Source organism: Rhea americana, unplaced genomic scaffold (genome assembly GCF_003343005.1).
Source record: "Rhea americana isolate MKP2758 unplaced genomic scaffold, rheAme1 scaffold_1, whole genome shotgun sequence".
In the NCBI taxonomy this organism is placed as follows: Eukaryota; Metazoa; Chordata; class Aves; order Rheiformes; family Rheidae; genus Rhea; species Rhea americana.
Genome location: NW_028185038.1, coordinates 3,974,062 through 4,001,068, shown reverse-complemented (window position 1 = coordinate 4,001,068; position 27,007 = coordinate 3,974,062). Strand labels below are relative to the sequence as shown.

Here is a 27,007-nt window from a genome sequence, read left to right as displayed (position 1 = left end):
TATTAACCCTACTGTGATTTGTTTTGGCACCCCAGAGGAATGATATTATTTTAATGTTTAACAATACTATTGCCAGGAAAATTGTCTCAATAATGCTAAGGATTGCTCCTGGACTAGACAAGGGGAAATTTTTTATAATGCATCTGCAGTATCTCCCTCTTTCTGCTAATGGAATAGAAATGCTGCCCATCTTTTGAGGAACAGGAAGGCGGGAGGCATGGCAGGACCCTGTGGAGCAGCATGGAGCTGGGCCAGGCCTTGGAGAGGAGTGCAGCGTGACAAGTAAGATCATTACGGATCATGCTATGGTGGTATTAGCACCTGACAATTTGATATTATTTCATACAGTGTACAGTATACTACTGAGCTGCTGGTGAATTGCTTTATGTTACCCAGTGTTGGGGGTTAAAGAATAGTATTATAAAGAATAGCAGAGGTATTTTTGATTTGTAACATTGGGAATTAAGTATAATGATGCTGACTTCTTAAACAGAAAAATCTACATCTTGAATATACTCACTTTTAAGTTATGGATATAGCTTAAATAACATGCTGAAAGGATCCTTAACTAATTTTGCTTTGCTGAACCAATGTTAGGAAAGAACATCAAAGAGAAGGAAAAAAAGAATACTAATTTCCGATAGTCACCAGGTCCCGAAGTCGAGTGTCAGTATCATTTAATCACATACAGGCATCCCATTTCATCAGAATTACTGTCCCAATTAGGCAGAAATCCGTACTGCTTGTTATCATTATGCTGTGTTGTTTTTCTGGGAAATGCCATGTATAAAACTATAGTTGTCAGCACTTTTTTTCTTGCCGTTCTCTGATGCATTACAACTTACGTACTTAAAAGGTATCTGAAAGAGTGTCGAATTAGTGTTCCCCTAACATTTGGGAAAAATAAGTATAGTTTGTGGTGGAGAGAAATCTGAGTTAGAGTTGAAATGTTAGCCACGACAGTAAATGAACCAGCAAACTAATATACAGACCTGATATTGTCTATGTTCTGGCCTGTTTTGTATTTAGATTGTGGTTAATTTTTCTTCCTTCAGTTAAAATACGGCAGTACAGATGGTACTACTGTACAATCATTTTCTTACCAACCAAATCAGTGGCAGAATATCTTACTGAAGGTGTGTTAAAGACAGGCTGTTTGTTGATCTCCACTTGTTCAGATTACATGATAGAGGAAAAATAAGTATATCTAAGACTCATTACATTCTTTGGAAATACTTAGGCTTTTTTTTCTTGCAGATCATAGCCTTAATGCAGAACTGAAAATGCATAGTTACTGGGGAAATGGTTTATAATTATGAAAAGAGTTGAGTTTTGAAGTCAGAAATTTTCATCCCTTAAATCCAACTGTGAATCTTTTTAATTTATTAAATGCGAATGTCTAGACATACAAATTATCTAACTAAAGAATTGAGACACTTGCCATAGGCAGGGAGATTGCAGTTTTCTTTTTGTTGGTTAATGTATAATGAACAGAATTGTCTTCTCATGTGGACTTCATTATAGTCTTGTGGTAAAAGCATTATTGTGAGATCTAGGTTCAAATCCTTCTGAATTTCTGTACTAGTAAATCTTTAAGGACTGGTTAGAACAGTGAGACTAGAGAGAAATAGTTGGGATGTGGCTGACGTTTCCTGAGTCTAGTGGATTCACTGAGGTCTCTTTTAGCCCTTTTCTTCTAGGGTATAAAGAATGCTTTTCATTAAGACTTAGGTACCAAGGGAAAGACAAAGTTTATCAAAAGAAAAGGTACCAAGGGAAAGACAAAGTTTATCAAAAGAAAAGATTCAAGGGAAAGGGCTGTGTCCGTTTCTTCATTTAAAGATGGTTTGTACGGGCTGTATTGCCCTTTCAAAAAAGGGAAAAGGAAGGCACAATTAAAATATGGAGTTTGGAAGGGCTTGAGCCTTTTGAAATAAAACTTTCATAACATCAGCTTGGGAGAATTATCGTGGAAAATTAAAGACATGTTTTTATTCTCTGACAGTACGATTGGTACATGGAGTGTATCATCAGATTTGCTGGATGAACTGCTGACATTGTTCTTGATAGTGTAAAACAACAGCCGACAGCTATGTTTAAACCACAGCCTTTTCTGAACATGTGCAAAACATCAGTCTAGTCTGGTTAGTATACAAGAAATATTCATAAAAAGATCACTGCATAACAACTGATAAAAACTTTCCAAACTTTGGCTCTGAGTTTCTAGTTTTTGACAGTGAATTTTGCAAGTGTAAAAACAGTAAATTATTTATTACAGTTATCGTGTTCTGAGCTAAATTATGAAACTGTGATTTACTGTGAGATCTGAATGAGGTATTTTCATGGATGGATTTACTGGAAGCGATTTTGAGATCTGTAATCTCTGTAATATTATTCAGGCAGGCAGGCAATTGGAGTTTGTTGACAGTGAGAGACTGTGCCGTTGTCCTGCAAGACCATTGTTGTTTCCTTAGTCCTAATTGTGTTCTCTAACTAAATTAAGCCAATTATTCACAAAAAGTGATAATAAACATAGATTGTGTTTACACAATCTGTAACGATTGTGCAGTTACATTTGGCTGTACAAATGGCCTGTACAATTATGTTTGGCTTTCTGAATACATTGGGAATTACTAAGTTTAGACCTCAAATTTAACTATTTCATTTAGTCAATCACCCCTGCTTTCCACAGAGGCAAAAGATTAAGGAAAAAAAGATGTTTTACACTTCATAGCTTAAGATATTGTTTGATGATGCATCCAAGACATTTTAACAGCTTGCTGTTGCTGAAAGGCAGTAGTCTGGTTTCCCCTTTGACTCATTTTCCTGCAGTTTTCCTTATGTTTGCTCTAGCATGTGTTGGGCTAGTCAATTCAACTGACAGAATACAAATTCAAAAAGGAAGCAGATAGCTTTCTGCCATGTTAATGTGCCAAATTGGCAGAGCGGGCATAGGGGAGTAAAAGCCTGTAAAAGGTTGCAGAAACCCTTTGATAGCAGAGTTTATTAATGGTCAAATATCCTTTACTGTTGGGAAGTCTGCATTTTCAAAATGTCACGTTGCTACAAGCAATTTTCTTTGCTTGTGTCTGCTGTCATGTTAGAAAAGGAAAATCTCCAATAAAAGTAATTTGTATCAATTTTTTTGACTGTTAAGATCAATACAGCAGCAGTATAAAGACTAAATATTTATATGGAACATTGGTCTTTTACAATATGGAAAAGACAGTCTCTTCTGACAGGTATCTTTTTTGCCAGTAGTCATGTCCAATAATTGGAAAAAACTGCCAAGTGAAAGGATAGATTCTCCATCTTTTGATGATTTTGTGGAATGGAGTACTGAATCGCCTGAGGAGACTTTGTCATTCCCATCTGTGAAGTACTTCTGCAGCTTTTCCAGGCTTTCCAAGGTACATGTCTCATTTCAGCTACCACCAGAAAAAGGGTGGACAACTCCTGACTCGGAGTACATGACACCTTTGATGTGAGGGTCAGCATGAAGTGGAGAAGATAGGAATGTGGAGAGCAAACATTTACCGGCTCCTGTGGGAAAGCTTGGTTTATGACTTTTCCCCACTCCACTGCTGCACTGCAAAGGAACTTTTTCACTAATGTAGCTCACAAGACATTTCTCTGACACTGACTCCTATGTTATCATCTCTCAAACTTGATCATTTAGGTTAGTGGAGAAGTAATCCCAGTTAATGCTGAGTATTCTAGAAATCATCTAGTGCTAGAAAGTGTCTGGTGCTTTTCAGAATCAGGATATCTATAGAGAGGTGAGCTTTCTTCATGTTTGAAAGGTTGTTCAGAATTAACTTTACTACTAGATACAATTAAATAATAAAAAATCTTTTATAAGATTACTAATAGAACAAATCCTAATTCTTTCAACATCTCAGCTATTTTCTAAGGGTGACTAAATTAGCCTCTGTTAGCTTTGCCCTGCTTTTCATTACCTTACAAGAGGTCTGACATGCATTGAAGAATCCCTGGAGTTGCACCTTTCTTGTTCCTATTACTGAGAGCGCTTCTGGAAGACCTAATTTCTCTACCCAAACTGGAAAGATATCTTTCTTCCTTTTTCTTCTCATATACCTGCCCCTCATTTTCTGTGTCTGATACTGTGAGTTTGCAGTTTGGTCATATAATAATACATCATATCATATTTGCCTGGTCTGAAAGCTTGAGAAGTAGCTGAAACTCCCAGATATCTTTATGTATTCAACAACATCTTCAAATTTTCTCAGTCAAGATGGAAATATGGAATATTTAATGATCTGCTGCTGTCATCTCTTAACTTTCATGCCCAATCTCTTCTATCACCAGGTGAGAAAGGGAGCTGAAGCATTCTCAGTAGCTTTTTTGGATCTCCAGTACTTCAAAGGCAGGATTATACCTGCAGGATTAATAAACTTAACAACTAAACCCTGAAGTATGATGAGCAGTCAGTTCTAGCTAGGGATTAAACTCATTTCCAAGGCTTAGTTATGAATAAAAGTACTTTCATGCGCCTGTTGGTACCCTGAGAAATACTTGTGGAAGTAGAAGGCTCTTTAATTATTTGTGCATGTTTCCTATGCGTTGACTGTCTTTTGCTTCTTGCATTTCATAACCATTTATTCTTTATTCCTTTCTAGTCACTTCAGTAGCTTATCTCAGAAACTTTTATCTCTGAATTTCATCTTTTATAAAATATTTTTGCCTATGCTTTTTAACATTTTGTCTTCAAGTGCATATGACATGAATTGAGCAAAACCAGCAGCCTGTGCTTCCGCATGTAGATGGCTAAAATCTCATATTCACTAGAACTCCACCTTTCTGCTTGAATGCTTTGTGATACACATATACCATATATGAATATCTTAGAAGAAAGGAAGAGACAAGGCAAGCAAAAAATAGAATGGATAATGCCATATTTTACAATGATTTAATAATACTTGGAAAAAGCCAAAAGGTAATTACTGTCTGAGTTAAAGACTTAAAAAGCTTTCAAACTAGGCAAATATGATAATGATATGATGTATTATTATATGACCAAACTGCTGGCTTTATCATATAACAAGTGTATTTCTGGGCATGTGACAGGAATGTGGATATATATCCAAGGAAAACTTGCACTCCCTGTCATCACCAAGATAGTCACCCTCCCCTCCAGGATGGTGTCCAGTAGCATACCAGGATCTGCAAGCAGCAGTCACTCAGGGGCTGGTGCAGGGTTGGATGTATATCCACTGCATGGTTGGGGAAGCATATATTTTGGCATGAGACAAATCTTCCATCATGTGAAAGGGACAGTCACGGGTTCCTCGAGGAAAGAGGAAGGAGAAGAATAGACTGCCTGGCGGTAGTACAGTTCGTTCTATGTGCTCTTTAGCCACATCTGAAGGCTACCGTGATAAACATGAGAGTACAAGTGATCCAGATTAATTGTTCTGGCAGGCCAAATTCAATTAATCAGTGGCAGTCTGTGTGTTTATGAGCTGTGTTTTTATAAGAGTAAAATCTATGTTTCTAAAAGCTATGTATGTTAGAACAAATAGCCAATCTGACCATAATAATCTCATTGTAACGTGTGCCTCCCTCTTCAGCTCTGCTTAGTGGCTTCCACTTTTCTGTCATCTCTGTTTTCACTTCCAAAGCCCTTCAGAGTTTACCTGTCTCCTACAGCATAAGCTTATTCTCTTGCCTTGTTATGTTTTCAAAATAGAAGCTTCAGACCTCCTTCTGTTCCATTACTTAAGCCTGAGGGAAGCTCCCTTCATCTTTTTCAAAACAGACGATTATGTAATACCATTCTTTGAACCCCTGTCAAAATTCTTTCTTTCCTATAAAAGGCTTGATGGGAGTAAGCGTCCAGAGTACTGAGGCCATTGCCCATCACACAACCCAAATAGTCTGGCTTTTTCTGTCAGAATATTTGTATCCTTCCGTCTTCTCATACTTAAATTTACATTTACAAGAGGGGGAACAATCCTTTTTCACGTGTAATATCAGCTCATCATATATGGTTTGTGAATGGGGCTCATATGTGTTATGACAATGTATTTAATACAGTAATCATCTGTTTTCTTCGCATTATTCCTTTGTGTGCTGTTCTTCAGAGAGTGTTATCAAAGCTTTTCTCCCATCATAAAGTGTGATCAGATGGTACCTTAATAAGGATGTTTATGTGAGTACTGTAGCCTTTGGCAGGGTGTTGCATGAAGAGAATTGTATTGTTTCCAGCACCCATGTTACCCTATTTAGAGCTGACACAGCTATTGCAACGCTGCATTGTGCTTTGTGGATATTCCTAAAGTTATGTCATGTAGGTATTCTCAGAAACATTTCAGTTTATGTACCTCTCTTTCCCTCCTGCTCCCCAATTATGGTTGGATGCCAGAATGAGGTACACTGTTTTACAGGAATTATGTGAATACAGGAGTAGTATACCCAAGGATCATGTACCCTATTGGCTCTAGTAAGGCACTCAGAGTTCATATTAAGCTCCTTACCTGCTGTAACAGCCATAGTTTGGTGTATGTATGTGTGTTGCTACTTCCCAGAACAGAATCCTCTATCCTCTAATATGGTTTATGCATTGTTCTTAAAAATGCATGTGTCCACTCAAATTCCATAGAGGAAGGTTCTGTACAGCTACTGATTAATTACAAACATGTATCTATCTATTGCTAAGAATTCAAAATATCTTGCAGTTGTTCTTTAGTTATTAACATTATTTTGTTAGTTTAGGCAAAGCTGAAATCGGAGGTGTGAGTTAAAGCTCCAAAAGAACTAGACTGTTGTTCTCCCCAAAAGCCCCTCAGAGCTGCAAGTCCATTAATCTGCACTCATCAGGACTAGGTAACCCTATTATTAACCAAGGGTTTGAGAGAGATGACTGGCTTTACTTTCAGAATGTTTGCAAGTTTTCTAACTGGAGTTAGTTCCCTGAAAAAGTGGGAGTATAGTATGCCCACATCAAGAGTCAAGAGGTGTATAGAGGTTGCTACAGCCATGAGGTATTAATGAATTACGTAAAAGCAAAGTGAGGATGAATTAAATATACTGGCACAAGATTGAAGACTGAGCCAGCTGGTCCTGCAACAAAGGATACTTCAATATACAGGTTCTTCCATGGTTTTATTCTTGAGCTTACAAAGGTATTAACATAAGCTTAAAAAAATGCACAAGCAAGCCCCATCCCTGTACAAGCTCTCTTCAGCAACTGAGATGAGAATTCAGCTTGTTCCATGGTCTGTCTTTGTCTGCAGGATAGCTGTTTTTACTGATTTTTCCTATGTTGTCCTATGACAAACTAGTTGTCCATTATATTGTACCTTTAGCATTGACTGGGACATGTGATCTTAGCAGAGGTAGAGCCTGAACAACTTAAGTTTAAAAATGGAAAGCTGGAGTGGAAATACAAAAAACTGACTAATAAAAATGTTACTATTCTTTGTGCTAGCATATTGTACTTAAAATACAGTTTCATATACATGCAAATATGTTTACAGTGCAAAAAGCTCTACATTAGTTTATTCACAAAGTCATGTTCTGTACTTTGTCTATGAAATTGTTGTCTCTAAACCTGCTTCACAGGTTCAACTTCACAAGTAGCACCAGTTTCAAATAAACTACAATATGCAGAGATCATTTTTCATACCTCCTGGGCATGGGTAATCATCATGAATATTTCTTTGAATATTTGACACAGAAAGCATATTGCAACTATACATATGCATCCTTTCTTGACCAAACTCCCCAAATTGCCATTAGAATGATCATGACAATCACAGTGTAAAGCGTACAGACTGTAACAAGCTCATCTCCACGCTGTCGTTTGAACCCAGAGACACTGGGCCAGTTCTCATGCATGTTTGCTGTGGATTTCTGTCTGTGAGCACGGAGAGAATGTATCCTGCTGTAACAAAAAGAAAGATTAAGATTAAAAATGATTCTTAATAATTTATTAAGAGTTTGATAATGTGTATAATGAAGTACAGAGTGGACGTGGAGTCACTGACTAGATTTGGGAAAGAGCTCTTCAAACTGTATGGGGCTAATAGAGTCATTTCCATAATTGGAAATGCAGAATATTTACCAGCCATTTGGTGTATCTCTCCTACTGACAGGCAGAGAGACTGGTTATAGGCTTGTTAGGGAATGTACGGCACTCTTCACTATTAATACAAATCTGTTTTGTGAAAAGAAAAATACGCCTTTTCTTTTTGCAAAATTATGAAAGTGACAGGGTTAAAACATTTTGTCAGTTACCAAAACTTCAATCAGGGGGAATAAGCACAGCATGTGCTATGTGAGCTTCCCATTCTGCTCTGCTAATGTGTTTTTTATTTCTGCTTTTCAGAGAGAACTTCCCTCAGCAGTTTTTGTCAATGTATTTGTTAGCCAAAGATACCAGTCAGGAGTAACTACATAAAAAGTATCTGCAGCATTCTCTAGAGTAGTATTTTACATTGTTTTGCCACCTTTCTCAAATGATTTGAAAGCAGAAGTGCTAGACTATAGCAAGTAACTTCCAGTTATTGCTGTCTCAACTTAGATTTGTCCTGGCTGCAGTGCACCACAGTTCCTAATACATCCAAACTGCAATGCCAAAAGGACATCAGTCAGCTTGGCTTTTTATGTAGCTTAAAAGGGGTCTGAGGAGTATGATACTCGATACAACTCTTGTTCATATGCGTTCTTGCTATTATTACCACAGAAGAGTAGGAATTACAAAAAAAAAAAAAAAAAAAAAAAAAAAATAAAAAAAAAAAAAAAAAAAAAAAAAAAAAAATCAAAAAAAAAAAAAAAAAAAAAGAAAAAAAAAAACCCTAAACACCCAAAACGTTAGAGGAGGCACAGTTTATGAGTTAGGAGCTCTTAACCACAAATTGTATTGAGATACTTATGCATACTTGGAAGAAAGCTGTTAGAACTGTTTTTTAAAGATAAAAGGCTTGAAAGTGTGATCTGCAAAGGTAATTTGTCAATAAACAAGTTCTGCAGTTGATACTTTACAGAAACTAGTTTTAGGGTGAAAAGTACATGTTTAACATTTGTATTAGGACAAAGGCTAACTGTGTCTTGCATAACTGCAAATCAAACAACATAGTTCATGATAATCTGGCAGTATCAAGTTAAGATCACAAAAGGAATGTTCTGTCAGTAGTTTGCTTTCCTATTTCTACCTGTCTGGGAGAATGTAGTACATGCAGCTTACCTCCTGGCATTCATGTTATCCTGGTAATCGAGTTGTCAATAAAATAGATTTCTTCTTGCAGAGAGGAAAGAGTTGTCCTTTTTTATCCTCTTGCTTCCTCTCACAAAGGAGAGAAATCTTCACTGTGAACCAACAAAAGAATCTTTCTCCTCAATTCAGCCAGCAATGAGCAGCCAGCCTTGTCAGTCAAAGTACACAAGTTATTGATTTTCTAAAGCTGATTTTGACATAGTTCCTCAAAAAAAATCTCTGGAGCAGCTCAAGAGGCAAATAATGAGTAATCTCAAAGACTGACTTCTCCTTTTAGCTGCTGGGATCCCTTCTTATAAACAGTAGCTGGCTGCTAAAACATTGCCAAATTCTTAGCAACGGAAGTAATGCACAGATGAAGGGTGCTGGTGGTGAAAAATGCAGAAGGATGAGCTGTAACTTACAACTACTTTCTATTAGATCACAGGCTCTCTTCTGTGTTCCCTTCTTAGTTCCTTTCTACAACTATCACTTGGTTAATTTACCAGGAGTGAAATTTCAAGCTGCTATCACTTAGAGGTGCTCTAATGCTCAAACAGTTTTGGAAAAAGTAGGTGCCTTTAATAATCTGTTGACTTTCATAACATGACCATATTCAATATGCAGTCTGTATAATGGCACAAAAGAAAACATTTGGACATCTAGAGATAGTAACTAAGTATAAGGAAACCTGCAGAAGTAAATTTAAAATTTGAAGTTTTGCCATTTCCTGTTCATTGTGTCCAAACAAGAGTCTAGAGAATTTTGTTGTCAGGCACTACTGTGATGAGAGTTGTCTGTTCACTTGTCATCATTCCCAGCTGTCTTAGGAATTACAGCTGATAAAAACTTTGGAAATGTTGATAGCAGCAGTAAAACATGATGCTTTATCCTTTTACTCATTTTTGACCACCTATAAGAATGCAAAAAAAGTTCTCTTTCCTGTTTTTCTTAGGAAAATCAATGGGGTACCACAATAATAGGAATTAAAACTTGGTCTTTAAATGGAGATGATTTTCTCTCAGCTGAGTTAAATTGATTGTCACAATGAAAGTCATCATATGACTGCAATGTAAATTAATTCACACCTGAGCTTTGTACTGCTGCAGTTGGAGTGGCTATTGGTGTTACCTACTTTAAAATTCCATTTTGTAGATATGCAGCTATACTGCAGGGTGGATAAGCCTTACTGTTATTTCTACTTTGCGTTAAAGTAAGAAAATCTGTTCTTTGCTTTGTATTCTTCAGCCAGAATTATGCTCTAGGAATTAGATTTTGTCCGGGGTCCATATTTCCTGAAAGTGCATGTGTTGTATGCAGCCTCCCTTATACAAAGACTGGTGTAGAAAGTGTAAATGGGCCAGTTTCAAAAGAAAATACATTAATGAGTGGCACAGATCCTCATGTACTGGGTTACTTCTCCGCTAGAATACTGACACTGTTCAGCAAATGGGAAATGGGGGGAGGGGAAGGGTTAAAAATCTAGCAAATCTCTAGAAATTTTAAGCAGTCTTAATAGAAATTCCTTATTGTTTCCCTAATCAAATCTTACATATATACTGTTTGTTCCTGCCCACTTGAAACAATAATTAATAGGAGGCCGTGCCAGTGCAGAAGTTCTCCCACAAGTTGTTTATTGAGTTTATGATGCTTTAATATAATAAATCTAACGGTTCGGTAAGTATCTGTAGCACTGCTGAACATACAGGATTTAAATTTGTAGTTTAAAAAAAAAACAGGCAGAAGCTCTTCTTTCCCAAAGCAAAATGAGAACAGCTTCATACATCATCTTTAAACTGCCAAAAAATAAAACAACCTCCATTTCCCATTTAAATGTTATTTTAAGTTTCTGGTCACAGATTATTGCTGTTGACTAAGACAAATCCGAACTTGCAGTTCTGGTGCACTTCTACAGGCTTTTGTCTTTTCTTCACATACATAGCATTTGTGTTTTTATATAAAACACTTTTGGTTCCTTTAGTTTTAGTAAAACCATTAGAAATGTCCAAATATGTCTTGGGATATCATTTATACTCTGGAAATTTTGCTAGATTGGATTTCAAATATAAAGTAAATGTTTAAAAGTTTACAAAATTAAATGCTCTTAATCTTGTTAAGACTGACTTTGTTTACTCCGACTCTAATCTGTCATGTCATAAAACTCTTTTCCATAAATAACATGTATAAAAAGAGCTATTTTGATCTCAGCAAAACTATAACAGTTTAACTGAAACTGAATCGAGGCTCCATTTCCTTTAAGTGAACTTGTTATAAATTTAATAGAAGTACATATTTTGAAATGTACTGTACATGTCAATAGAAGTACCCTTTACTCCTAACCACTGTGCGAGGAATAAAACACTGTTGCTGTAACCAATGAAGCCACTGAGGATGCCATATAATTCTTTGTTATTAATAATATTTTAAAGAAAGTATTTTTATAGAAAAGTAGAAATATTATAATGACTTCCAGAAAGAGATCACTAAAGAATTACAGAGATCCACTGACTTGAATCACTTGTAGCTTTTTCAGACCAGATCCTAAAAGAGTATAGGTACAACTTCTGGTGCTGCTAAAGGGGTTCAGTGCCTGTTTCCATAAACAGTGTATGATAGATGCCTCAATAAAAGCTGTACACTGGGTTCTTTCATTATGTTTTTCATTTTTAATACGTTTTTTCCATTTCAATCTTTGGATTTATAGCGCTTTTTTCCCATGACCCCAACACTCTCTCCTTGATTTTCTGTTTCTTATTGATGCTTTCACTTTTTGATTGAAGTAACAGAAAGCATGCCCAAGCTTAATTTTTCGTAACTGTCAGGCTGTGGTTTTTTTTGGCCACATCGTAAACACTTGCTTGAGCATTTCTGACTTTTATTTTTCTGGTTTTTTTTTCCTTCCAGTCCTGTAATTTTATTTGTGTAAAATTATCCTTTATAACGAACATGCCCAGTTTTGCAAAGTACAGCCATGGACTCCGGGTGAACTTTACTGGGAAAAAGAAAATCGTCATTGAGACAGACTAAAAGCAGCACAGGAGAAGCAAGGGGAGAAGCACGGAACTGAAGTTGTTACGTGAGCTAACAGTAACTCGGTGACCCAAGAGAAAGAACACCAAAGCGAGCAGGTACGAAATCCTGAGGTAAAAAGGCAGGAGGTGGAAGAGGGCAGGTCAGGGAGCGAGCGCGGCCGGGCCCCTCGGGCGCCGCCGGGGGTGGCGGCGAGGCAGGAGGAAGCGCCCGGGCGGCCAGCGGCGGCGGAGCAGCTGGGCCGCGGCCCGCCGCCTGCCGCCGCCTACGAGCCCCAGAAAGCCCTGCGGCGCCGGCACGCGCCGTATCGTTCGAACCGGCCAATGAGAGCGCGCGCAGCGCGTCACGTGAGCCGGGGCGCGCTTTCAAACGTGGCGCCGGCAGGGCGAGGCGGCTTAGTGCGCGGCGGCGGCGCTGAGGGGAGGTGAGGGGGGTCCGGTCCGGTCCGGTCCGGTCCGGTCCGGTCCGGTCCTACCGAGCCGCGTCCTGGAGCGCCGGTGCGGGGCCCGGCCGCCGGGCTGGGCTGGGGCAGGGCGGCGGACGAGGGGGAGGCTCCGCGCCTCTCCTTGGGGCTTCGCCGCCGAGCAGCGGGGCCGTTGGTCCTCGGCGCGGGCGCTGCCGGCCGCCTCGGGGTGCGGGTCTGGCCTGAGCTCCCGGGGGTCAGGCCGCGCCGGGCGGGTTAATCCCCCCGCCTCTCTCTCGGATAAGCAGAGCGGGAGCTGCCTGTGCGTGAGCCCGCTCCGGCTCAGCAGAAGGCTGCGGTCGATGCGCTTCTGGCCGGAGTGGCCGGCGCCGTGATAATCAGCACATGCGCTTCCCTCAGCGGGCGGAGATGTGCTGAGTCTCGGTTATGCCGCTTTTAAAGTAGTGCTTTAAACGTTTTCTTACTCTGTGGTGCGACAGCGCTCTGGTGCACACGTCTGTCTCAGCTGCTCTCAGAGGCTGTATGCGTCTGAGGGATTTCATCACTGATGTAGTGACTGGATGTTACACTAAGGAACTGCAGGAATCCTGGATACTAGTGCTGTATTTCAAGGCTTTTTACACAACTTACAACACTTTATATAAATAGACTTGGGTTATTCAATGCTACATTTGAAGAGAGCACAGTCAGATTTCTGTGATTTTTTTTTGTAAGCTGTGTGTTTGTGAGGCTGTCACTGAAGTTCACGTGCAAGATTCTTCAGAGAAATTTTTTACCTGCTTATTAATTTGCCAAAATCATACAGTTCTATGATGTTACTGCATTTTTCTAAACCTACTGCATAATTCTTTGTTTTCCAGGTACTATGGAAGAAGGAAAAGAAACAGTAGCACATTGCTCAAGTCACACGATTGAAGAAAAGTTGGGTATTTGCATGAGCAATGGTAGGTGGAAAACATGTTGAAATACACTCTAGTTGGTGTATCTCATATTAAAAATAAGACATTTAAGATTGTTAGACCTCTTGTATCTGCTTTACAACATGTTCTGCATGCTTCCTTCTTTGGATGGGCTGCTATTGCTCTCCTCAGTGTCTCAAAGGCCTCCTCAAGACTTTGTGGAGCACTTGTTAGAGCATATGTAGTAGTGACATGAGGTCATCAGCCTCTCTGAGTTCGTCTCTTCTCTTTATTTGCTTGATTCGATTAATATTTAGTGTATATATTAGTTAACAAGAAAACAAGAAATTTTTCACATTAGGTCATGTTAATGTACTTTCCTGATCTGAACCAGGAAAGAACTGACTAATAAGACAACTGCCTTGTCATGCAGCTCCTGACTATATATCTCACTTTTTTGACTGGAGGCTGCTGATACTGCTCCCCCCAGTCAGCTCCCAAGTTCATATTATGGATGCTTAGAAGCTAGTATCTTGTGCCTAGATCTTGCATGATGTTTGGGTGTCTCATTGTGATGATTATGATCATATGCATAACTGGATCTTTGTAATTTCTTTGAACTAATAAATGCTGCAAGTTTTATATTAACCACTTAATAATTACAGCCTTCTTTGCCATCTGATATTAACCTCACAGAATTGTCAAAGCATAATACAATATGCTTACAATTACTGTCAATTTTCATTGTGACAAAATCCTAATGGAATTGTTATAGTTTCAGACTTTCCTCTTCTGACTGATGAAAAGTTTGATTTTGACCTTTCACTGTCACCTGCAAGGTGAGTTAAGTGTCTGCAGGTACGTACATCTTTAAAATACCGATAACTTAAACTCTTGACTGACTTATTTTTATTCATAGTGGAAATGAAGATGAAGTTTTTGTTGGACCTCTCGGACACAAAGAAAAATGTATTGCTGTCAGCATTGAAGCAACAGAAAGTGCTGAAAAAAAGATTGCATCTTCTGATGATGATAAACTTATGTGGAGCCCACTTACAGGAGAGAAATTTGTTGAAATTTTCAAGGAAGCTAATTTATTAGCACTGCAGATAGAGACTGGAAATAAGAACGAAGAGAACAAAGTAAGCCAGTCAGAAGAACAAGAAAACAAGGTTACAGAAAAGTTTGTAGAAGACTCTATGTCAAAACTGAAAATACTGAGAAACAAAAATATAGAAAAAAGCCCCAGGGCTATTAAAAGGGAGACATACTGTGTAGGGGAGAGTCCAGTCTGTCAGCTGCCACCTTCTTTTCAGAAGAAATCAGATAACAAAATACAGGTTCTTCATACTCCTCCAAGCAGAAACCCTGTTAAAATTCATATATCTCCTAAAATTCCTGGCTCACCTCTGGCTCAAGACCAGAAAACTAAGGACAGAAATAAAAAGACTGACAAACTGCAAATGGCAAAGTCTTCATCTACTTTTGGAAAAACCAAGTTGTTAACTGTAGAAAAGGTAAAGACAGATTCTGTACAACAATGTTTTCTTTAAACATGACCTTTGAGTTGCAGGAATTTTTAAACTGTCTACAAGTATTTATTAGTATACTTTAATCTTCTGATGTGTGTCTCTGCCTCTTAAGATAATCAAGCAGGAAAAAGTAAATTTAAAGGGCTGCCAAGTGCACAGAAAAGTCGAGGTAGATACTATGGTATATCAGCTGACTAATCTATTATGACAGTGTAGAGCATCTGCAGACAAGTTTCTCTTCTGTTATTTTCTTTTTTGTTAGTATCATCACTTTCTGCTTCTGTTTCAATGTCTACTTTTTTTAACTGATAAAATCATGGCAATTTTCTTGGTGACTTACTCTGAAAGTGACTTTACTGTTAACTACTGCAAAAGGAGGAAAGGTAGGGGAAGAATTATTTTGGTAGGAAATTCTTTTAGTTCTGGTTCTGTCTATACCTTGCTTCCACTTCTAGACAGAATTGATTAGTTGTATATGATTCAAGATGTGGCTATGTGACAAACAAAGTGTGTTCTATGATAGCAGGCAAACAGTTTGTGTTAGTGACCTGTGTACAAATCCCTGTTGTTAGAATATCTTACATATTTTGTTGTTTTTACCCCATATGACTTAGACTTCAGTGTATACCTCAGATATTACTGAAAAATGTATCCTTGGTAACAATAATCAAATGAAAATGTTAATTTTTGAACAAAAGTCTAATTTCCCGATGTTTAAAGGAGTTCATTTTTGACATTTTTTCTTGATATGAGCAAGACATAGTGATTTAGTCAAATTCTATCCTATCAGTCTAAGTAGACAGCTTTGGATGATATAGTTAAATATTGTAATTCCTCACCCTTTGAAAAGTTCGAGTAAACCAAAAGAATATGCATTAAAGTAGCTGTCATAGTTTTAAGTTTTATGTTAACATAAAATTTGTGCTGATGAACTGTTGCTGCAGAACTGTCCTTAATTAGACTTATAATCATCTGAGTTAAAGCCTGTTTTAATTCTTAGCAAATACACTCCCTAGACTAAATTCTAAACTATTAGTCTAAAGACCAGGGACTTGACTAGAGTTCAAAGGCTTCCTCATTGACTGTCTTAGTCTAACAATCAGCTTGTGCACAAACTTTTCAGTGGCTTCTAGAAATGCTGGTAGCTTTTAAAATGTTCTGTTGAAATTTACAGCCCAAACCAGGAAAATACAGTAGCATTTCTACAAAAAGAGACTTGAACAGTATGGGATCATCTGAGGATCTTATTTCTGATAAATCAAGCGCTGCTTCAGATGTCTTTGAGTCTTCATTCAGTGGCAGTTCCTCAATACAAGACAAAAGAGCCCTTCCTGCACCAAGTAAGGTAATGGCAAGCATTTTTTTATTAAAAATAACCTTGATGACATTTCTGTAAAAGGAGAAAACTGAATATTGTTTACATTCTAATTTAAAGTTGTACTTCTGTGTACGATGTATTCAACAGAAGTTGCGTCTTGTTCTGCAACTGCAGTTCTTGAATATGTTCCATGTCTGTAGCACAAAACATGTTTAAAAGCAACTGCATAACATGTGGTGGGTTAACAATATTATCTTCATGTTGTTCAAGTGCTAGCCACAGAAAAGTGATTTGCCATTTTCTGCAGGAACTAGGAATTTTTGTCTGGTGAATTTTTGATGTCTGGTTGACCACTGTACCATATGAAAAGATTGCCATAACTTGCATGAAGGTAGAATATCTATAGCTGTTGAGGATGGTTTTGAACCTTTAGACACTTTCTACTTCTATGCTGCATGCCACTTGTCACTTCATTTGTAGGAATGGAGGGGACCCTGTGAACAGGGGAGGCAGAGAATCCCTTTTGCATAGGTCATTTGGAAGACTCAAATCATGCCTACATTCTGAGCCAGTGCCACTAGGAACCTAGAGTTGTAGTCTGCAAAATAGCAAGGGCTCTTAGCTGTTGCATCATCAAGTGGTTTTAGCCCTGTATGCCATTATTCTGCTGCAGTATGGTGTTATACATATTTTCAGCACATCACTGTGGTTTATCTGAGGAGCCAGGTAATTCTGTGATAGTGCTAAAAAAGCAGAGGGAAGAAGAGGACATGTGCTATATAGCAGAAGACAGTAGGAGACAAGTGGAACTTCTAGCATTAGATTTGGCCTGTGCCTACACTAATGGGAACTGGCTGTTGTATAGTCTGCCTCTATGTAGAGACGCTTACTTGAATGTACCTGTTCACCCTCATGTGACTATGTAGCCCTGCAGTCCTGAAAAGTAGCACAGTGCTGTGGTATGTGCTATGTGAATGGTGTTCATCTACCAAGAATGAGTTTGTATGCAGCTAACAGAAAATTGGAACAATGTATTGTAAATCCTTTAGTATTGCCTTCTGAAATGTGACCTCTGAGGAGCACGTGTACTTGAATGAAGTTTTTGACTTTTTGCATTATTTAATACTGACTGTTAGAAATTCCTTAGCTGAAATCCGTGATTTCTTTCTTATGAAGCGGTTTGATATAGGATCACTTCCTCAGCACTCTTGTAACTTTTAATGTGAAGATAAATAGGATGCAGGAAGTCCATGCTCAAGTTTGTGGCAGGGATAAACTGTCAACATTCTAGATCTCTTGTTCAGTTCTGTATAATCAGATACTGTGAACTGTTTCCATTATTTTTAAATGGTAGTCTGAGAAAAGACCTCAAAGGCATAAGCAAATAAGTGCAATGCTAAACAAGTCTAACATAAGAATGTTAAATGCCTCTTGCTTTTGAGTAAGCTGTATTCTCTGATTCAGTCTGGCTTAAAGAAGATGACAACACATCTGAAACCTCCTGGTGTTGCTAGTGGTATCACAAGAAAGACTACTACTTCATCATCATCGTCATCAGTTTCCAGCATGAACTCAAGCCTGAATTCAAGTTTGTCCATTTCTCCCATACACAAAAATGGTAATCACTTTTACAACAGATTTGTCTCATAAATCACAGTTTTTAAGTAGCTATGCTCTTGGATTGCAAATTTGTTTGGATGTTTGTCCAGTGCGTAAAAACAGAAAAATATTTTAATGAAGAATAAGTTTTTAAGGGTTTTGGTTAACTTACATGGAAATAAATCTGAAATTTCTAGAGTTTGCAATAATTAGATTAATGTAATAGTCTGATGCAGTGAAAAGTAAGCAATGCTTCAGGAAACATGATCTTGCTATATATACTCTTCTGTATAATAGCTGAGCATGTGAGCTTTTGAATGTTGTGAGCTTGTCTGACTCACTTGAAAAAACAAGCGAAAAACAACTGAACTACAGAAGGAAGATGGAAAGCCTATTTCCAAATTCTGGCTTTCTGTAAGCCCATTAAAAGGATGGCTTTTACTCAAATTAAACTCAATATGGGGATATAATGGAGTATAGCTAAGGGGTTATAGTATAATCATAGAATCAGTAAGGTTGTGAGGGACCTCTGGAGATCATCTAGTCCAACCTCCCTGCTCAGCAGGGTCACCTACAGCATGTTAGACAGGGTTGCATCCACGCGGGTTTTGACTTATCTCCAGAGAAGGAGACTTCACAACCTCTCTGGGCAACCTGTGCCAGTGCTCCGTCACTCTCAAATCCACTTGACTGTTTCAGTAAGCCTTAAAGGGTTGGGAAAATAGTTTTCTAAAACGCTGACAAGATGTAAGCATTGTATTCTTGCATGTCTAGCAAGATATCAAGACACTCAATTTTTATTATGTATTTGTTTCTGGACAGGGCCTAATGAGGTATTAATAAATGCTAAGGCATAGTAGGAACTTATTAATCTTACTAGACACTTTTTCCTATCCTGTATTACTAATGAAAGTAACTACAAAATGACTAAAAATAAGAACCATACTGAAAATTGAGAAAAGCAGTTATGTGATAGATCAGCATATGGTATTGATGAGAGTAATTTGAGCTATTATCCACTTAAATGCCAGTATAAGGGAACAAAGCCAACAATGCTGTGAGAAAATGTTGAAAGTGCAACCTGAATATGCAAGTTGTTCTGGTGTTTGTTCCTAGCAGAATGTTTTTTGACTTGACTGCAGTAATTTAGTATGTTGGTGAGGGGATTGCCTAAAATAGACAGAATTACTTGAACGTGAGAGTGTATTTTCAGTAGTTGTATACGTTCTCCTTAAAGTTCAGTGCTAAATTGCTTCTTTCTGTATTTCTCGTATGAGCTTAGTTATTTGCTTATTCAAACACTTAACAATAAGCAGTCATTTGGAAACTAACTCAGCTTTTTATTTCAGGTAAATCAAGTACATCTTCAAAAGCTTGTGTGAGTGGCTCTAAACTTTCATCTAATACAAATAGGCCAGCCCTGGTCAGGCCTACCAGAGTGTCATCTCTGCAGGCTGCCAACACTGAGAGATCTGGCAAGCAAACAAGATCAGCTAGTACTCCAAAAATATCTAGTGCTGTAAGCTTAGCCAACTCTTCAGCTTCTGCAACATCATCTGAGGCTCTAGGCAGTGGAATTCACAGGCTTAGTTCTGTTCCCAGTCTCCAGAAGCTATGTCAGCAAAATAAAGATGGAAGTGCAGCAAAAGCAAGCTTGTGCCTAAAGCCCAAGACTAGAGTTCTGTCTGTTCCTACAAGTCAAATTAAGGTTCCAGCAAAGAGTGGAGGTAAACACATATTTTACATGACCTGTCTCCTGATAATTTGGCTAATAATATCAAATATTTCTTTGGATGCTTGTCACTTGTGTTATTAAACTTCTGTCCAGCTCTTGGAAGCATTGAGTAATTTAACTGAAATGTATCTGTAGTTGTAAAATGATTGCGTGGATAACAATTAACACTAAATACCTTTATCTTCAGGTACAACTCCGGACAAATCAGCACCGAAAGCAACACCATCTCTTGGGTTAACATTTTGTAGCACACTTGGAAGGTATGGCGCATAACAAAGTTGAGTATGCTGAGGCATATTTTTCTTTTGAGTGTAACACAACTGATTGTAACAACAGTCATTAAAAGATATAACTTCCTTGAAAATAAGTTTCTCTAGTGCCTGAAGACTTCTAGATCCTCTTAATCTCAGCGTGTGCTCTTAACTAGTTCTGAAAAATCAAAACACTATTTGATAGCTGTCTGCTCTTTCTGCAGGTTAAGCAGTATTAAGGCTTATTGAGATTAAAAAAAAAATCTTCAGAAGAATAGTCTTTGCAATGTTAAACAGACCAGCATCGTTCATGATAGCATAGTAGGGTCTTTATTTCATTAGAAATTTTGTCAACTCCATGAACCCCATTCCATTTTTGACCAAAGGCAAACTGACCTCTACTGTCTGGTAGAATTGTTTGAACAGTATTGTTTGTAGAAGCTTTTGGCTAATGCAAATTTTATGATCCTCTTTAGTGCCATGGCAGTCAGCACTCCTGTGAAACATCCAGAAGATGGGGTGTCTCAGAATTCTTGTTTTCGTGAGTGGTCTGTTTCAATGACTCCTGCCAGTTTAAAACAGTCTGCCTTACCTACACCCATCCGTCGAATCTCAGGATTTCCAGCAGTGACTCCTAAAACTACACCAAGGGTGGCAGTTTCTCCACATCTTGCATCTGTTCGCCGAAGTTTCAGCCTATCTACCAAAAAGACTCTTACAGCTGGGTAGGCCAGAACCTCCAAAATGAAATGAGTATTTTAGGCAAACTGGTCTAAACTAAATTTGATAGAGACTTTAAAGTTCCAAGCAGTTCCCCTAAATGTTAGAATGGAATACCTGAGCATTTAGATACTGTATTGCTTCAGTGTGGATTTATATCTTGTGATTAACAAAATGCTATAAGCTGTGCTAAGATGAGTCAACATGTGGCATTAAAAAGTTTACTTGCATTTCTTTAGCTAGGGTGCAGCTTAATTTTTATCTGATGCTCAGATTAAAAACTGAGGTGGATTTGAAGCCAACATAGTTCTACTATTGCCTTTTGAGGGGAAGTAGTTACTTAAAACCAGTAGTACTCTTGCCTATGTTTTATGCTATTGCCAATGCTTCGGTGAAGTGATACATTGTTAAAGGCTGACTGAACTTTATCTTCTGAGCAGCTTTACCTATGTTTCATTTGAAATAATATCTTGAACTGTGGTGGAATCCTGTTAACTAAGTTTTCTGTGGAGATTACTGCCTCCTTCGTATCATCAGCCCAACATCTTTTCACAAGCATCAGATGTACATATGTATGCTTGTTTAAGGGCTTGTGGAGGTCTACAGAGGGTTAACAGAAAAAGTAATTATAGACTGCTTAATACATAGTGATCCTTAGTATTAAGGCAGGCATGATGCATACCTAGGAAATATGTCCTAAATGTTTCCTTGAGAGAAAAGAATATTTTGGACACTTAGAATTTAACAATTACTCTTTCCACAATGAATTTTAATATCATACTAACAAGTTTTCAACTCCTGCTCTTCTAGCTGGTCCTTGTACTTACACTCAGCTGGGATTGAAGTGGGTTGCTCAGTAATATGAAATATCAATTCTAGTCTGCTAGCTTCTTAAAAGTACAAAAAAATGAAGCCACATGTTTGTGTCCATTTAAGATTAAATACTTCTCAACCTTGAAGTCATTAGCTGATTTCTTTGCCTATATAGTCTATAAACTTATTGCACCCTGAAGGTATGCTGCAGGTAACTAGTGTGCTTTTAGATCAGAATATGGGAAGCCTTTTAGTCTTAAGACATGAGATAAAAAGGAAATAAGGAGAAAATGAAGTTAAGGTATTGTAGCTTTTTAGCATGGATTGTTTAACTTTGGCTTGTCTATCTTTAATACTTCATGCTGGTTGGAGTATTCAATTACTGCCAATATCCTTTTCCTCAGATCTAAGCAGACAAAAGAGACTAAGACACAGATATCTTCAGAAGATGATATATCTCCTCCACCTGTGCTACCTCTTACACTTGACTTTTCACCAGAAAAGACTACAGAAATAGCAGGTGAATTAAAAGAGGCTGGTGTACAAGATCAGCTGGCTAATGAGAGACAAACTAATGAGGTAAGAAAAGAGAATCCATTTTTCTACATAACTAAGTGAACTGAGTATATATGAATTATTTTCTACTCATCCCTCAATTTGACATACTTAAGTACATGCAAACTAAAATATGCAGTTAAAATAGGTTAGATCTGAGTGTGTGCACCCTCTAGTGCCTCTTTTCAGTACTGAAATTCTTTGCTGTTTCTGCTAGATGCTGATCTCCAAGTGAATAGTCAAAATATTTGCAGATTTTGTATTAAGCTTAGTTTTGGACATTTTCTGTGAAATCCTTATGGATTTAGTCAAAAAAGCAGTGTCATAAAGCAGTTTCTATTGCAGTCAGGAAGTAAGCTGTCTTCTGAAAAATGCACTGCTATGGAGAATTTCAGTCTTTCAGTTTGTAGCTTTCTTTCTGACCAGTAGCAGTGCAAATCCTCAGATAATTAATGAGCATTAAACCCAAAAGCCCATGTAGCAACAGAAGTTAACTTTTACAGACTTAGTCCAGCAAAGATTTTATTTTCCTCTCTCCCAAGGTGGCTTCAGGCTGAAAACTAGCACTAATGCACATTAAGGGGAAAAAATAGAATAAGTAGTTCTAAAGAGATTTTATTTCCATTGGCTATTTCTATATATTAATGTACAGAATTAACTCTCTAGATGAGTTAATTGATATATCATTGCATCAATGTTTCGTGTATTAGCCTTTGTAATGACACACTTGGGGTAACTGTTACAAAATTGCTTAATACATGCATAGAATAATTCAACTGGATGAAAATGTAACTAAAGCTTGCAGTGCTAAAAAAATATTTACATGACAGAGTTAACATTGTGCTATAATTGGTAAGTAATGTAAACATAGTACACTGTTTTAAACTTGATTATACCTTTAAGTGATAGTGTTCTGTTTCAAGGAACTTTTTACTTGTCTCACTGCATTTACCCTATTTGTGATGCCAGCCATTTGTAGAACAAAAACTGAGTTTGTACATGGTACACAAACAATTCTGCAAGAAAAATCCTCAATCTGTAAACCAAAGGTGTCTTCTGATTTTTAGTTTTACAAGCTAAGTTGACTTCACAGTGAACAGAGGAAGAACCAACTTTTTTCCTTTATGTTTTAGATCTTACTAGTAGATTTTGGAATAGATAAATCTCTCCCTAAATCTCTCCCTCCTACTTTGGAATGTGAAAATAGACCTCTGATTGATCTTTCCAATACTCCTGAATTGAATAAGACTATTCCTCTAAAGCCTACTCTCTCAGGACAGGTAAAGGTAAGTTATATTCCAGTTTTCTGGAAACAATTGGAGCAAATATGTAAATAAAGATGTCATCTGGCTGCGTGTACTTGCCTGCAACACAGCGCAATGGTACTTCAAGAATTATTTAATACTAGCACATTGTTCAATATGATACCACATACAAAGCTATCCTTAAGTAAAGAAAACAGGAACTACTAAGCTCTTAAGTAAAGAGAATGTGATGTTTAAAGACAATGTGCACTGAACTACATCTGAGGGAGCAATTTGCAAATAAAAAGGGAATAGAGTGGGGAAAGAGTACTGGTTTAAGTATTTGTTGAAGAAACTGTTTCTGAAGCAGGAGGTGAATGCTGTCTTCACTTCACTAGTCATGGTGAATCTTGTTTTCCTTGTGAATTTTTAGTTCTTGACAGCAGCAGACCATTTTCAGCAAAAAGCAAGACTGTCTCTCCTCTAATTAACTGACCTCATACTCCCCTCCCTAGCTGAAAGATGAATGTTGGAACTCATTTCAAATTTGAGTATTTATAGGCAGATGTTTTTCTTATGCTAGTGGTTTGAAGCTGGACTATTCTAGATGTTTTTGGATGAAGGGTGGTAACTGAGGGCATTGCCTCTGATAACATTGAATTGATCCCAACCACATTTAATACCAGGCCATTATAAGTATCACAAAAGCCTGATTTTCAGAGAATTGCTGTGCCCTTCCTGGATGGTAGTGCCCGTGCCACTAGTGCCACTGGCATACCAATGAAACGTAAACGCCCAAAAGGCTTTTCTTAAAATTCGATATCTCTATGCTCACCAGAAGTTTGTGTTTGTCAAAGGATGAGCTTGATCTTTAAAAGTTTGGACATAAATGCTGTGTGGTGCTTATAGCTGTCTTCTGGATATTAACTGGAATCCTAAACTTTATTAAAATAAAAATTGAAGATTGTGCTACTAGAAATTGTCACCATTAATAGTTATGTGCAGTAGCTGACTATGATAGCTAAATCTTATTTTTCTTTCAGCTAATTGATTTGAGTTCTCCTCTTATCACTCTGAGTCCTGATATAAACAAAGAAAATCTGGATTCCCCTCTACTGAAGTTCTAATTTTGAGTGAAATGAAGAATTCTTGGCATCTGTCATATGTAAGGATTTGCCTTTCACTCATACTGCTTTATGAAGATGGCTATGGAGTATCTGAACTGTAACAACAGAATTATCACAGTCCTGATACAGTCAAACTGAGTTTGATTTAATGCTCTTTGCATGGATATGCCACAATGGATGTATTTAAACTCTGCTCTGAGGCAAAAAGGGATATTCTCTCTACTGGAAGCCAGTCTTTTTTTTTTTTTCTTCCTACAGATTATCCTTTGTCTCATCCACTGAGTGCAACAAAGATTGAATTTAAAATAAATGGATTGTTTAATTAAACTGTAAAAATTATTGTACAAAGTGGAAGCCTTTTACTACAAGTTTCAGTTAAGCTATTTTAGTATTTCACTAATGAATCCTAAGGTATAGTTAAAGGTAGTGGAACCTTGTTTATACAAAAAGTACAGCAAGTCTGGAAATAAATTCTTTACTGTTGAATGCCAGTGGAATACACTAATAGCAGTAGCTGAATTTGTGTAACTAAAAGGAGAAAGCCTGATAGTTTGGTCTTGAACTTTGAAGGTTCAATTTGAACCTTTTCTCTATCAAAGAACAAAAATATCTCTGAATCTTTCTTACCTGACAGCCTGCCACACTGTCATAATTGAGTTAGGGTGTGATGTACTATATAGGTTTTAAAGAAGTGAATGGAAACAAAAATGGACACTGTAGGAGAAGCCATAAACTGTTGAAGCGACAAGTCTGTGTTTGGAGACTGGAGGCTTCTGCTGTGTGTATTAACTTAAATATATTTAATTCATGAAACTTAGCAAGAGATGGAAGTAGACTTTGAATAGAATTCATTCAAAAAGTGGTGGAACTTTAAAGCTCTACTATTAAATATTTAACTGAAGAAATGTTCAGCGGAGTTCATCAAACATGTTTTGATGTTGAAGAGGGCTTTTTCTGAAGGTACTTGCCTACTTCCCAGTATAGTTGCCATTTCAATGGTTATTGCAGCATTAGACTTATGAAACAAGGCCAGGTCTTCTGAGTCGGGGAAATAACCATGTTACCTGCTTTTGCTAAATAGGAGCCATACTAATATGGAATTTGTTTACTTTGCTTCCTCCTGTTTTCTTTCTATGAACAGCAAGATGACTTCAAAGCATTTATGAAAATTTTACTCACAAGCTGATGCTGTGCAGTCAAAAGCAGTACTCAGAATAGGTCTTCTGCTAGACTTGAAACGAGGGAGAACTGAATTCTTCCATATATCGTTCTAAATGTAAGCAAAAGGAAAGATTGAAAGTCAAAAACTTGTTTTTCTTTAGTGGTGTATTTGTGATTTCTTTAAATGGAGTGAACAAATAAACAGATTTAAGCCCTGTGTGTCAAGAACTTGTAAGAGTACTACACATTCCATACACTTACAAAATTAAATTTTCTCAATTGGTATTTTTCAGCAAACAGTAGGTCAAAATCCCATTTTCAAGCATGACTGTGACAACTTAAGAGAAAGTAGTTTATCAGTGGTTTTGACTAGCTTGTGTTCTGGTAGCTAGAACTCAGCTGAACAATTCTGAGATCCCCTGCCTGTATCGATTATTAACTGGAGGTTAGACAGTGGGGTTATAACTAGACATAGATATGTCTTTGAGGATGTGTAATTCAGTTGCCCAAACATTTTGTCCGGTGCCCCTAGAAATGCAGCGAGTCCAGGACATCTGCGTGAGGCTGGTTGGTGCTGCACACCACTATGGGCAGCAGCAGCTGGAGGCAGGTAGAGTGCCCTTGGGCACATTAAGTGATAATAAGCAGGCAGCAATCGGAGCTACACGATGTAGCTTCAGAGCTTAATGTTCAGACCGAGTTTAACTGGTCTGTGTGCAATATGGTTCATATGCTGCTGATGATGAAAGGTTGACAGGTTAGAGCACTCTGAATGTGTTTAACTGTGCTAGTCGACCTGAAGGAGGGTCTGAAAGCTTGTCTGATTCTTTCACCTGGCTTGTGGTTTAAGTGACGTATTGCCTCTGCTGCACAACCCCTATCCTGCCTCTTCAGGCAATGAACGAATTCCGCTACTGAGAATCATGCAGTCTGCTAATGCAAAACAAGCGATTAGAGTTTAATAACTTGGTTAATCATGCAGTGAAAAAAAAAACCCCAAATTAATGTGCATTTAGTATTTGTTGGTATATGCTTTTTATAAGCTATGATGTGATAGAAGATAGGTGTTCATGCTACTTGCAGTGCTGTATTAAGAAGTAGGTCTTCCCCTGTGCATGTGTCTGGTTCTATGTTCTTCTGTAAGTTCCTTCAAACATCTACACTGAAATCTGACTTTTTAGGGGGTTAACATCTAGATTACTTCTGTGTTTTGGAGTATTTTTTTAATAAATATCGGCACACTTTAAAACGTCGAGATGTGATATCGGCCGTTGCTCCTGCTGCCAGGCCCCTGAACTCGGCCTGTTGCCCCAGCCGTGCTCCCCGGGCTGGGACGTGCCGAGGGGCTGGCGGCGGGAGGCGCCGCTGCTCCCCCGCCGTAG

The 27,007-nt window shown here is 37.9% G+C and overlaps 1 protein-coding gene across 4 annotated transcripts; it reads left to right on the top strand.

The window, feature by feature from the left end:
• The first annotated feature begins 62 nt into the window (after window positions 1-62).
• Window positions 63-25,844, top strand: GTSE1 (G2 and S-phase expressed 1). Of its 4 annotated transcripts, XM_085297739.1 has the most exons (13): window positions 63-282; window positions 12,122-12,345; window positions 13,532-13,615; window positions 14,346-14,409; window positions 14,490-15,087; window positions 16,277-16,447; window positions 17,885-18,038; window positions 19,369-19,746; window positions 19,942-20,014; window positions 20,482-20,730; window positions 21,943-22,117; window positions 23,227-23,379; window positions 24,381-25,844. In XM_085297739.1, exons 3-13 carry the CDS (start codon window positions 13,537-13,539, stop codon window positions 24,462-24,464), a joined length of 2,178 nt encoding a protein of 725 aa, XP_085153865.1. In that variant the 5' UTR covers window positions 63-282; window positions 12,122-12,345; window positions 13,532-13,536; the 3' UTR covers window positions 24,465-25,844. The 4 variants fall into 4 exon arrangements, with proteins under 4 accessions (XP_085153865.1, XP_085153857.1, XP_085153885.1 ...); XM_085297731.1 differs by lacking the exons at window positions 63-282; window positions 12,122-12,345 and adding an exon at window positions 12,602-12,671; XM_085297749.1 differs by lacking the exons at window positions 63-282; window positions 12,122-12,345 and adding an exon at window positions 12,694-12,744.
• Window positions 25,845-27,007: the final 1,163 nt, after the last annotated feature.

Bases quoted from the DNA above. Each gene is read 5' to 3' on its own strand.
- GTSE1 (XM_085297739.1), top strand. From the start codon at position 13,537: ATGGAAGAAGGAAAAGAAACAGTAGCACATTGCTCAAGTCACACGATT. The intron at 20,731-21,942 runs GTAGGCCAGAAC...CCTTTTCCTCAG, and splicing joins AAAAAGACTCTTACAGCTGG to ATCTAAGCAGACAAAAGAGA. The intron at 23,380-24,380 runs GTAAGTTATATT...TTTTTCTTTCAG, and splicing joins CTCTCTCAGGACAGGTAAAG to CTAATTGATTTGAGTTCTCC.